Genomic DNA, 13,394 nt, shown 5'->3' on the forward strand with positions numbered 1-13,394 from the left:
GCCTGTTCAGCAGGAATGGATAATAATGACAAGGAGCTGTTGATGTCCCACATGAATTTTGAAAAGAAGTTTGGACAATCAGCAATTTTTGTGACTTCAACTTTAATGGAAGAAGGTGGTGTACCTCCTTCCTCGAGTCCGGCAGCTCTGCTAAAAGAAGCCATCCATGTGATCAGTTGTGGATATGAAGACAAAACTGAATGGGGACTCGAGGTAATGTAAACAGAAAAAATCCAGTAGCTCTGAAATGTATTGAGCAATTGAGGATAAAAAGATGATTTATATGGTGCTTTGAAGTTTCTGTATTGAATAAATTTGCCTTTCTCCTGTGCAGCTGGGCTGGATTTACGGTTCGATCACAGAGGATATTCTGACAGGTTTTAAGATGCATTGTCGTGGCTGGAGGTCTATTTACTGTATGCCAAAGAGAGCTGCATTTAAGGGTTCAGCTCCCATCAATCTATCAGATCGGCTCAACCAAGTGCTCCGGTGGGCTCTTGGTTCTGTTGAAATTTTCTTCAGTCGTCACAGCCCTATGTTGTATGGCTACAAGGAAGGAAAGCTCAAGTGGCTCGAGAGGTTTGCGTATGTGAACACAACTATCTACCCCTTCACCTCCTTAGCACTGGTTGCATACTGTTGCCTCCCTGCCATCTGCCTGCTTACTGATAAATTTATCATGCCAGAGGTAACAATGCGCCTGCTATTTTTTTCCATGAAAACATTACACAGAATAAAATAACAGGGTACAGAGCTTTAAAAGGCCAAAACATTCTAAAAATGAGACTGGAATTAAATCCAATGAAGATACAATTAGATTCTTTCAAATCCTATGTTAACATGAGAACATGATTTTGTTTATTTAAACCCTGTGATAACATGTTCCCAATTCGTTTATGATCCAGATAAGCACCTTTGCTAGTCTTTTCTTCATTGGCTTGTTTTTGTCAATCTTTTCCACGGGCATTCTTGAGCTCAGATGGAGCGGAGTAAGCATTGAGGAATGGTGGAGAAACGAGCAATTCTGGGTTATAGGTGGTGTATCAGCTCACCTCTTTGCTGTTGTCCAAGGTCTTCTGAAAGTTTTAGCAGGTATCGACACAAACTTCACTGTCACATCCAAGGCAACAGACGATGAGGATTTTGGAGAGCTATATGCCTTTAAATGGACAACCCTGCTTATCCCTCCAACCACTATCTTAATCATCAACCTTGTTGGAGTTGTTGCTGGAGTCTCAGATGCCATAAACAATGGGTACCAGTCATGGGGACCTCTATTCGGGAAGCTCTTCTTTGCCTTCTGGGTGATTGTCCACCTCTACCCATTCCTCAAAGGTCTAATGGGGAGGCAAAACAGGACACCGACTATAGTGGTTATATGGTCAGTGCTCTTGGCTTCCATCTTCTCCTTGCTTTGGGTCCGGATTGATCCATTTGTGATGAAAACCAGGGGACCTGACACCAAGCAATGTGGACTCAACTGTTAAAAGTGTGTTTATTTTCTAGTTGATTTGTGCATCAATAGAAGATACATGTGCATCCTGCTTCTAAGGAAATACGATATGCGATGTCTAAACTGACAAGATGGAGATGCACAAGGAATAAAGTTAGAGTGAAAATTGTGTAGCAATGTGCATTGAACCCAGTTTTGTAATTGGAATGAAAAAATGTTTTCCTTATCACTCGTTCTCACACTAGCAGCCCAAAAGAGTGCATATTTCTGCTTTATACAACTTGGATGGCAAAAATTCTAACCACTGCACCCATCTCAGGACACCAAGAAGTTCAATCTTTTGAAGTCTCACTAGTTATCCTGAGCTGTCATGGACCATGTACCAATAATGGTTACCTTAAAATTGGATTTCTTCTAAACTGTATGAAATTCCCTGTCAATCAAGAAAACTCGAAGTGCTTGAACATGGATTTCAAAGCAAATCCTAGTGCTCTTGTGAAGATCTTCACAGAACCCCTCACTAGAAGAACTTAACCTCAAATCCTTCATTGATTAAGGATCCCATGCTGGAAGATGCTATTATCTATTTATACCACTGTCGATTTCTGCTTGTTTCTTAAATATATCTGACGGGATCACAAAAGCACACACCAAAGTTAGTGGTACATGATATGGAAAGAAGGTAATGCAAGAAAGTTCTTAAGGCCAATCTGAAAGGCAAACCGACAGTGAAGATTTGAGGCATATGCACTTTACCTTGAGATTGATGACAGAAGGATGACATTTTCTATTATCTTTGAGCTTAGCTGCGAGGCAAGTCTCCGCTATTATCCATCGGTCACGTTCAATGAAGGATATCACGATCTCCAAAATAACTTACAATCGCTCTTGTCCTAACCCTTCAATAAGAACTAGATTGTCAGAAAACTGAGGGGAAATTATAAACAAACCTTTGTGTTCAGCTCCAGATAATGTAAGCAGCATGCGAAAAAAGCAGTGGAAAAATTTGTTGATTTCATTTTTTTCCCAAATGGAGAATCGCATGCACATCCCATAGAAATCAATAAAACCAGAAAATCATAACTGCTTTCGCTAAACCACTATCAAATTTGTCACAGGTGATTTTTCTTTTTTTCGACGTTGGTATACACACAGCAAAAGGGGGGAAAACGATGCATGAAACAGGTCATTAAGCTTATCCGAAACATTTCCTTTTTCACAGAAATGCAATGCACAGATTTGTAACTCAGCCACAGCAGGTGATGAAACAGCTATAACTGTGGTCAAATCAAACTTGGGTCATACCTCCAAAAACTCTAATTGAATCCTCAAAACAAGAATTCTTAACAAACTCAGATATCATTGTATTAAACAAAACAGTATCTCTTTAAGGCAATCTATCAAACATCTTAATAGCTATAATCGCCCGCCAAAGCTTAAAGCAAGAATCAACAATAGCAGAGCCAACAAACAAATCCAAACCAAACCCATCAACTATTGCCGTAAAATCCCACCAATTCTAGCATCCCAAAAACTCGCCTCCGCCGATATAACGAAACCATAACTATAATCATCGGGCTTCGAACGAGCGCCTTGTCTCAAATGGGTAAACAGCGAGATCGCCAACAAAGACTTGTTTTTGTTTTTAGAAGATACATCATTTGATATAAAAATAAAAGACTGTTTAAATAACTTCAATAATTTTGATTAATTTTTTCCTTTTCGAACAGATATTTCAATTCATATATCCGGTTGGATCATGCAGTGGGTTTACTTTCAAACGGATATACGAACATCAGGTTGACTGTTTGACCGGGCATTGCAGTTCACAACTGTTCTTCCAATTTTCAGTTCTTTGTGAGACAACCCTAATGCTTAAACTCAAAATGTTTGTGTCATGGATGTCAGATCCTATCTATTACTTTTATTCAAATGGTTTCAGCTTTTCTTTTATCTGGCAGCGTTTTTCAACTGCCAAAAACTCTCAAGTACTTTTCACATCTTTTTAAAAGCATTTCCAGTATCATCACTATACACAATTTAATTTTCTTCCAAGCTAATTTTATAAATTTTAAAATTAATAATTATATAAATTTTTAATAACTCTAAATTATTAATAACCATATAAATTTTTAATAATTCTAAAATTTATAAAACTTGAAGTAATAATTTCTAGCAAACAACTTTACAACCTAAATAATTAAACCACACCACTCACCTCAGTTAAGCTGTACCCCCTCAATGATTAAATTTCTTTCATTTCTTTGAACCTACGAGTACATGCTGAAAATAACAATACTGGTGCCACATTTGCCTGTTTCACAGGGAAACATAGAATATGTAACTTTTAATTTCTTTTTTACTTTTCTGAGATCTGCTTCTACATTGAATTTCCAACCCTTCGCTTCCCTTCCCTTTCATTTTCTTTTCATTCCCTTGATATAAAAAATTACAAGAAAAAAAAATGAAGAAAAAGAATAAAATAAAGATGAACTTTCCCACCGAAGTTAAGGTTAAAAAGAAAAAACCAATTTACATTTGACCAGAGAAGACCCCGTAATTTTATCTCTGTTGAGTGAGAAAAGTTAGCTTAGTAATTGCTCAGAGCCATGAGGGTGTTTTCATTGCCATGAATAGTGGTTGTTGCTTCTCCAGAACTTCTTTCATTTGTATATGATGAGTCCTAATGCTGTACTCCTCTACCTGCTTCACGATGAATGCAATTAGATACAATCCAATATGCATGGCATGATAATAATATCTGAGGGGGGGAAACCCTACAAAATGTGCATGACAAGTACAGCTACAAAAAGCGATTGATTTCCATTCTTTTCAGTTATTGAATGTAAGCAAGCAAGGACCCCACCTCAGCTAAAGGTGTACCCACTGACAAAAATAGAACTTTTCTTGCAAGAACATCATTTCAAGCCATGCAAGCAATGATGGACTGATTTTGGCCAGCCAATCTGATAGAGGACAGACCAGATTGTCCACATGAATGATCAATGAATTGCCAAAGGACAAAAGGATTATTGAGCACATGAGTGAGAGAATGAAGATATTGAAAGCCCATATTGATTGATCCCACCAGCTCGGATATCTAACCAGGTAAACAATGTCATTCCTCAACCATATCAAATAAATGAAATTGTGAAAAGCTTAAACGATCGATACTGCTAGGACAGTTATCACTACAGCAATTGAATGGCAAGGATTTTGTTCTGCCTCTACAAGTGCAAGACTCAAATCCAGACCTAACAGACCTAATCACTCCCACCTTGCAACAGACAAGTTAAAGCATGTTGAGTTGCCATGTTATCCAGAGCACAAAAAAAGATTATCAATCCATGCAAATACAGCATAAGGTTGTTCTACATGCTTGCAGAGATTGAGTAGTTGGGTGTTATTGGGACCATGCAAACGTTGGGATTCTTCAATTATGAACTCAACTAAATTCATTTCCCCTTCAAGGAAGAACAAAGTTTATGATCTGAGAAAGAATGACATAGCATAGCAATAAAGTTATAATGGCATAATCCAAGAACTAGTAGATGGTGTAGAAAGAAGGTATTCTTAAGAAGCAATTCAGCGTACTACTGATCATAACAGCACAAATTTTCCTAAAAAAAATCCAAATGTGAGAACCGTTGTTCTTGCAATCCTACAAGTGACTTTGATTTAAAAATGTTGATTCACACTGCCGAGAATGCTTTTATCTAATCAACATAAAAACTTGTTAATTATTGCATCAAAGGACTAAATTTGGTATAAATTTCTTCCTATGGAAGCTTAGTTTTACAGCCATGCATGTTTTTATCTCACCTGCATAGCTGCTGTTGATGCCAACAGAGCTTCACATTGATCAAGCTTAGCTTTCTCTTGTGCTGCAGCAGTGGCAAGCTCAGAAACCAAAGCATTCATCCCCTCCACCTATAACAGAAAAAAAAAAAAAAAGTTTAGAAGACCAGCATTAGATCTGCAAATAATTTTGGCAACAGTATACAGTTTGAGGTGGGCATTGGAAATTGAGAAGTATAGCCTAAAATGTAAATTCAGTTCAATCTATTTTTTCTAGGAAAAAAAAATATGCAGAAGAAACTATGAAAGAACTGATAAGATATCAATTTTGCATTTCAACTGAGTGGTCCCAGTCATAATGGGAATCCCAAACGAGGGTGAGCATGGTCCATAAAAATAAAAATTCAATTTGCCAATCAATTTCCAATTCTCTTTTCCCAACTTATCCACTTCAACCATCGGTAGTGAATAAATTGGATTATGGCCTAAACAATGCATCATCCATATAATGGCAAAAACAAGCAGCTAAAATGAGAACCAAGGGGGGAAAACCCGTCATCATGCTTTATGCACTAATTAACAAAATTGAATGAGGGATAGTTAAGACATGTATCTCACTCTTGGAAGTAAAGAGCATATGGATGATCCCATAGCACGCATCACATCAACAGCTGAGCAAATAGCAACCTTCAAAGATTCTATATCTGCCTGAAGAAGCACGATCCCAATAATGATGTCAACATCAACAATTTCTCTCTCCAGAAATCACTTCCAATCATCTTTTAAAACAAAACATACCTTTGCTCCACTGGTCACTGGAAGACGAAGAGTGCTTGCCTCCAGATCTTCCACAGCCTCAGATAAAGAATTAATATGGTCTCTTTCAAGTAAAGCCCAATCATCGAGGTAGGTGATCTGAATCAATTTACTTAGCAATTAGATAATGGGGTAGCTCAATTGGATTCAACTCCAAAAGACTGAACCCCAGTTCCAAATTAGTTTAGGAAATGAGGCATGGATAAAAAATTGAACAGATGGAAAATAAATTTTCAACATGGTATTAGACCACCAAGATGCTTGAAGTTGACTCTGACCAGAACCTCAGCATGACATCTTTTTCGCATGAAAATGTTTCTCCGTAAAAAGACAATTCATTGTAAATTACTATATAGAATTTATAGTATAACAGGAAACTAAGCTGGTTTTCTTCAACATCAACTTGATTCTATAGGAACAGAACTAAGATGCTGTGAAAACTTCTGATAAGCTGGATTTTAAACAAGCCTAGGACCCTACTTGCTATGTTAAAAAAGAAAAGCAACCACATTTTGTCAAATAATAGCATCTCATGTACGTTGTGCATTTTTCTGAAGGCGAACAAACATTAAGTGCTTGATTTTGAGTATACCATATGCTAAAATTACCCGCTAGGGTGGATTCATACTTCTTCAACATCATTTTAGAGCCACATTCTAGAAGTTAACAATGCTGCAGCAGTGCAAAGAATAACAAATCTCTTGCAATTTATCTCCCTGTAGATGCTCGTGCTCATTAAGATCAAGTCTATCTTGTTTGCTGCTGCCACAACCAAGTTATATTTCCTTTGGCCTTTCTCTCATCAATTACAATATCTCACCAAAACTTATACTCTCCATGCAGATACTGTTTTTGGCTCTGATTCACACAGCCTAACATCCCTAACATCTTAAGTAAATTCAACCCATCTTATCCTGAGTTGATGCTAGCTACTGCCTTCTCACAAATGCTTCTATAATGAGCCACAAGTTCAAACAAGCCACATATAATGAAAAAAAATGGAATGGACTGCTTGTATCTTTTTTCCCCCATTTACGTGTACTTTGGAGATTGGAGAAGACCTTTAACCAGTTCAGTCCAGCAGCCCTTATATTTCATAAGGTTGCTCCTTGTGCTGGAACCTTTTCTTTTTCATACATGCCTAAACCGCTAGGATGTACTCTTTAAAATATAGATTTCAAAATATACATTAACTGCTCTTCAGAATTTCAAAAACTCTAGTGTACATTCAAGTGAACCAATATTCCTCCTTCACCATAGCAATTCACCTTTCTTCTGTTTCAAACCACCACCTTCCTTTCCCCCACCAAAAAAACAGAAAACCACATTTCAGTGAGAATAAAATTGCCAAAGGATTACTTAAAGCTTCGAAAAACTGCTCTTGAAAGCTCCCCGATTCACCACCTATTCACTATCTGTTCATGTAATACAAGATCTCCCAGATACATATAGGCGTATTTTATGCATGATGGATTAGAAGCTCCCTGCACTTCCATTTCCATAGACACTAAGTGGTAATGGTGGGAACTTACACCCAAATATTTGCTTTCCCTATGTGTTATAAGAAACCAAAACAATTCCAGTCTAAGTTGAAGCTAGATAGCACGAATCATTTAGATAGGACTAGAACTCATCTTTCTCACAAACACTTGACATACTCCCGACATGTCAGGTAATAAAACTGTTCCCATTGACAATCACGAGGATGCCTTGCTGCAGGCAATTAAATTATGGATTGAAAAGATGTCCCTTTTCCCTCATTCTCCTCAAGAAGAAATGGTTGCAGCTTCTATTCACATAATTTTAAATTACATTAATAAGAATTAAGGATCGCAACAAAATAGATAGATCTAAAATGCACAGAGGTTACCATAAAGAACTACACCCTCCAACATTTCAGAGAAAACCGCTCGGTAGATGAATAGAAATAATTAGATCATGCTGTGAAATACTAAAACAATAATGTCATGATAAAGAGAGGCATTACTTGATCAATCAATACTGCATTGAGTTTGAGCTCCAACTTCAGCTGTTGGAGATTGATCCTTTTCCTGATTACCAAATCCCACAAAGCTAAAGTGGCATCCCAAACGTTGTATAAAGTTCTCTGCACCATCAAAACATGTTTTTATGAATTTAAAACATCAAAGGAAAGGAAATTCTCTTTCAGCATCAATGTTAAGAATAAGAGCTGAAGAGCCAAGGTTCATCTTCAATGAAAAATCACTGAAACATAAAAGGCCCATCAAAGCACAAAAAGTGGTGCAATTTAACAACCTGCTGCATATTTTCTTCACAAACAGCACCACTAATTTTTTTCACTGTTTTGCATTACTCCAAACAAGCATACAACTTTCTGTATTTCATAATAAAAAAACTACAGTTGTAGACAGCTAAAAGGGATTGAAACTGGGAAACTATTACCTAGAATAATGGGTGAAGGCACCATATGACTAGAATCATATTTATTGAAAGAAGGCCGAAATGACAGATGCCAACAAAAGTTCCATGCAATTAACAAAACATTAAGATAGATGGCGGGTTCAGGAGGTCTGCATTCTAAGAATATTAGTAAACGTTCAAATCCTACCTCTGCAGTCACTTTCTGAATGTAAAGAACAGCCTCTGCCCGAGCATTAGCAAATCGCCATTGCAAATATCTATTGTATAGCAGTCGTATCTGATGAGCATCTTCAATATAGCTTGCACCCTTTTTCCCCTTCTTAAAATCCGCTATAAAACTAAGCACAGAAGTAGAATTATTGGGCTGAACGGAGACACTAGATGGCCTTATCCGAGATGGGCTAACCCCTCTAGAAGGAGTAGATGGTCTTGTCCGAGATGGACTTACACCTCTATTGATGGAAGACCTACTTGGTGATGCAGGACGCGATCCAGGAGTAGGCAAGGACTGAGATCTAACAACAGGAGTTACTAATGATATTCTGTCCGATAAACTTGATGCAACAAGCTTCTGAGCACCCGATAACCGCTGCAATTTATCATCCAACGAATTCACCTCAGACACTACTCTGCCAATTTCGTCCAGTGATAACCTCGAGGTATCACTAGCTGATTTTTGTAAAGGTTTTATTGAATTATCAATTATGGGCGCTCTCCTGAGTGAAGATAATCCAATTCCAACTGGAGTTGACAAAGCTTTCACATTCTTATCGGTGAGATCCACACTTCTATTCAGTGATGAATTAGAACATACCTTCCCACCTATCCTACTTGGCCATCGATGCTGATCAATCAATCTAGAATGTAAACCATCTACTGGTTTGGCGTTTTCTGATTGATCCTGCGAATTCTTCCCTTTAAGAGGACTCCTCTTTCTCTCTGGTGTAGGCTTTCGTGACCCAGTTGGCGTTTCAGCCTGCTTATGGACTACATTTGAAGAAGGCCTCAATGTGCGATCGGAGGATACATTATTAACTGGTTTTTCCTTCTTACTGATAGGAATAGAAATGCTATCCGATTGAAATGAAACACTGAGACTTCTCATTGTAGAGGGCCATAAACTCTCTTGTAACCGACCACCGGTACTTAGCCTTCTAGATGGCAACTGCGCATCAACTGATGAATCTTGAACCGGTGTGGAAGGCCTTGGGGGTGAAGGTGGGGTTGAAGGGCGCCTCCTCTCCGCCGATTGAGATCTTTTAGGCACCACCGGGGAAGGTGCAGCCAATGTTCTACTGAGGCTCGGTGATGGGAAACGCCTAGCAACAGAAGGTGTTGATGAAGAGGGTGATTTGTACCTAGAAACAACTTCCCTCGTCCGAGGACGGCGGGTGGTGGTTGCTGCTTTCGCTGTTGCATTGCTGTTTCTTTCAGCTGGAACCAGGGGGGGTCTTGGGGTATCCAGTACTGCTGTGTGCTTCTCCAATTCACATACATCCATCAAACACTGTCCAAATTAGACCACATTGATGGATTCTTTCAAATAATTAAACAACCAAATTTGACAGCTTTCATTTTCTAGTATACCACATTGAAAGGAATCACACAAGTTGTTAAAAAAGAAGATCCTTTTCCATGCAATAAATCTGCCACAAATGCACATAACCAAGAAAAAAAAGGTAAGACGCTACAGAATGGCAGTAAAAAAAAGAATATAAACCAATAAAAAAGAAAAAGTAAAACCCAAAAATTGAGAAAAGCTTACATCTTTACAGAGACTCAGATCTCAAAGAATGCAAATTTGAGAATCAAAACAAAAAAAATGCAAATGGGTATTGAGTATTCATCAAAACAAGCCCAAATCCAATCAGATCATGCCATTACAAAGAGGTTAAGACCATTCGGGGCCAAAATGTGGTCACGGAAAAATCCGGAGAGGGGCACAACGTGCATTAATGGTCATCACTTTCTCGGGCTAAAAGGAAAGTAGCTCTTGGTGTTAAGGGGTCCCCTATGAAATTGGGGAGACTGAAGAGTGGACTCCTGTGATGGAGAGGTAAGGGATAAAAGAATAAAGAAACAAAATAAAATGGGTGCGTAGGATAAGAGCGATTCTTTTTCTCTTCTTCTTCTTGTTTTTTTTTTTTTTTTCAATTTCTTTGTTTTTAAGCTTATACAATTTGCCCTTTTATCCCTCTCACGGGAGTGCCATGGTCGGGTGGGTGGCCTGGCATTTGAGGTACACTCAACCACGCAACATTACCTCACTCCTTCCCTGTTTCCTTCTCCTTTTTTACTACTTTTCTGCGATGAAAATGATTTCAAAGCTTACACACGTAAACAAACTTCTTAAAAAACAGTAAAAACATAAATATATTTAGTTAAATAGAAAAATATCAAATTAATTTATATTTTATATGGTTTTATAACAAATTTTTATACTTGTGAAACAGAAAAATATATTATTTTTCATCTATATATCTGATAAATAATTTTTTTCAAATGTTTTTTTATAATTCTTTTAAAATTTTGATATTAATACTTTAAAAATATCTAATAAAAATATTAATTTATTTTTTTAAAATAAAAAATAATTTTAAAAACAGAAATTTTGCAGCAAACTGTTTCAGTTTAAGTGAAATAATGAGAAATAAGTCACATGTTACAGGGAGAAAATAAAATAACTGTGATGGGCATTAATGAACTAAAGAGTTACCACATCGGGATCACGCAGTGAATTAATTTATTTTTTTTACCTGGGTTTTCTTGATTTTGTCATCTAGTGAAATTACGTCCAAGAAAATATTTATGGAAATAACGTGATCTGTTCTTTTGCGAATAATTTAAAATATTTTAATAATTAGAAGATTGAAGTTGCAGGTGCTGATGTTCTTGGTGGTATGGGAACAGACATGGAAGACCACATGCAGGCAAGACCATTGTCCATCCCCATAAATTACTACCACTTACTAACCCTCCCCAATTCCGAGTATTATTAATTCAAAAAAAAAAAGTTGTAATTTACAGTTTGACGACTTGTGCCGAGCTTGTTATCTTGTGTAATTTACAGTTTGACCACTTGTGATATTTTTAAATTATAGGATTGATTCCCTTGTGTGCAGAGCTTGTCATCTTATCTAATTTACAGTTTGACCACTTGCGAGATTTTTAAATCCTGATTCAGTGATCAGATCCATGAAAACCCAGAAGGATTTAAATTTCTCAGAGAAAATTAACATGGGTTTCTAATGAAGAATCTATTTGACATACAATGACCGTGTCTATATGTCTTTGGCATCGAAGACAAGTAATACAGCGATGAAATGGAAGAAAAAAAATGTATAAATCTCTCTGAATTCTGATGGATTTCAGAAATGGAAGACACGCAAGTTCTATGGAGCATAAAAACTGTTTATATTTCTCAATTTTTTGTCTAGAAACAGGATTTAACCCGTCTCAGGAGGGAAAAAGGAAAGAAATTAAAATGTCTTCATAGATGCAAAAAAGTAAGGGAGAGTCTCTCACCTGGAATCACTGGCATTAATAAAACTGTTCTTCAATGATGGAAACTAATCAATTATGATTAGTTCCGTTAATATCGCTTCAATGCCATGGAGAAGGATCGGGAATTGAACAGCAGAAGACGGTGGCGGCTTCAAGGGACGGCGGATCCAAAGAGGAGAGACTGTCAACGGTGATCGTAGGGAGAATATCACGGCGAGGGAAGTTTAGTGACCGGGTTTTATGGAGAGAGGGAGGGAGAAAAGGTAATATATTAATATTAACAAAAAAAAGAGTAAAGAAGGTTTCGAATTGAGAATGAGGGAAGGAAAGGAAACGGTTTTTCAGTTGAGACGAGGGACGCTGTTTTCGCGCCACCTACTTTATCGAGAGTTGCAGAGACTTTTCTTCTGGAGTGATTATTGTTTTATCGCCTCTTCTTTTTCCTCTTTTGACTCTCTGATTAATTGTTTTCTAATGACTAATTTACTGCCTAAATTGCTCTTCTTTAATACTTTATCAAACCGCCTTCCAACCAAATAAATAAATGAAAGCAACGTCCGTCCATTCCAATGATTGGTTTAGCGGTGAAAGGGATTTGTTTTCTTCCCTTATACTTGGATTCGAGCTCTGACATGCACGTCTGTCATCCCCGTGATACCTTACATGCCTACTGGGTTTGCAGGATATTCAGTGAGCCGTGAGAATTAGTCATGGTGCGCGTAAGCTGACCCGGACACCCCACGTAAATTAAAAAATAAATAAATAAAAGCAACGTTGGAAATTAATTAAATATGTTTTTCCTTGAAAAAACATTATATGATGGAGAAGGGTTTTTTTTTAAGGTGCATTTGTCTTTAAATTAAACATATTTTGTGATTTAATAATGTATAAATTAAAACTTTTTTAATTACCTGATTGGTTAATCTACTTTGAATTTCAAATAACTAAAAATATTCATTCACTAACTAAATATCCTGTATAATATCACCTGCTGAATGTCGCGGTATCCCCCGCGGTACCATATAATTTAGAAAAATAAAAATAAATGTAATAAATACAATTCAAAGAAATTAATAAAACATAAAATAGGTTGCTTGTTGCCTAGAGAATTAAAAAGTTAACTTGTATTGATATAAAATTTTTTTAGGTATTTTATTTAATTAAAATTATTTTTTTAATCTTATTTATTAATATTGTATTAGTTGAAAATTAGATTTTGTAATTTTTTTTATAGAATTGTCCTGATTTCATGATGTGAGTCATAAGTTTAAAAAGTTAACTGAGTTGACTCTGCTTATTTTTAGGTTATTTTTTAATTCAATATTATTTATATCAGTTTTATAATTTTTTTATTTGTTTTGTATGGGATTACCTCAATTTTATGATTTGAGTCGTGAATTTGACAAGTTGACTTCAATTA

At 36.7% G+C, this 13,394-nt stretch overlaps 2 protein-coding genes and 1 long non-coding RNA gene across 5 annotated transcripts in view; 1 reads left to right on the forward strand and 2 right to left on the reverse strand.

Moving 5' to 3' along the window:
• LOC105121205 (cellulose synthase A catalytic subunit 7 [UDP-forming]-like) overlaps positions 1-1,682 on the forward strand; it is a 4,967-nt gene extending 3,285 nt beyond the window's left edge. The window contains exons 11-13 of the mRNA XM_011019756.1: positions 14-213; positions 335-688; positions 906-1,682. Of these exons, the coding sequence (XP_011018058.1) occupies positions 14-213; positions 335-688; positions 906-1,487 (1,136 nt within the window). The 3' untranslated portion in view covers positions 1,488-1,682. The remainder of the gene's footprint in view (positions 1-13; positions 214-334; positions 689-905) is intronic.
• LOC105121204 (uncharacterized) lies at positions 1,343-3,460 on the reverse strand. The gene is made up of 3 exons (XR_841515.1): positions 2,210-3,460; positions 1,850-2,079; positions 1,343-1,455 (listed from the first exon to the last, which is right to left on the reverse strand). It is a non-coding gene; the product is annotated as an uncharacterized LOC105121204 (long non-coding RNA).
• Positions 3,461-3,762: 302 nt separating this feature from the next.
• Positions 3,763-12,389, reverse strand: LOC105121206 (QWRF motif-containing protein 8). 3 transcript variants are annotated; one of them, XM_011019758.1, is made up of 7 exons: positions 11,996-12,389; positions 8,658-10,116; positions 8,055-8,174; positions 6,050-6,166; positions 5,870-5,959; positions 5,276-5,383; positions 3,763-4,156 (listed from the first exon to the last, which is right to left on the reverse strand). In XM_011019758.1, the coding sequence occupies exons 2-7, from the start codon at positions 9,969-9,971 to the stop codon at positions 4,055-4,057; spliced, it is 1,851 nt and encodes a 616-aa protein (XP_011018060.1). In that variant the 5' UTR covers positions 9,972-10,116; positions 11,996-12,389; the 3' UTR covers positions 3,763-4,054. The 3 variants fall into 3 exon arrangements, with proteins under 3 accessions (XP_011018060.1, XP_011018059.1, XP_011018061.1); XM_011019757.1 differs by lacking the exon at positions 11,996-12,389 and adding an exon at positions 10,236-10,595; XM_011019759.1 differs by lacking the exon at positions 11,996-12,389 and adding an exon at positions 10,349-10,366.
• Positions 12,390-13,394: the final 1,005 nt, after the last annotated feature.

Source organism: Populus euphratica, unplaced genomic scaffold (genome assembly GCF_000495115.2).
Source record: "Populus euphratica unplaced genomic scaffold, PopEup_1.0 scaffold31.1, whole genome shotgun sequence".
NCBI lineage: Eukaryota > Viridiplantae > Streptophyta > Magnoliopsida > Malpighiales > Salicaceae > Populus > Populus euphratica.

Excerpts from the sequence above, each read along its gene's own strand:
- LOC105121206 (XM_011019758.1), bottom strand. The coding sequence starts at position 9,971 with ATGGATGTATGTGAATTGGAGAAGCACACAGCAGTACTGGATACCCCA. Across the intron at positions 5,960-6,049 it reads CAGTGACCAGTGGAGCAAAG|GCAGATATAGAATCTTTGAA; the intron begins GTATGTTTTGTT and ends GTGCTTCTTCAG. Across the intron at positions 5,384-5,869 it reads TATGCTCTTTACTTCCAAGA|GTGGAGGGGATGAATGCTTT; the intron begins GTGAGATACATG and ends TTTCTGTTATAG.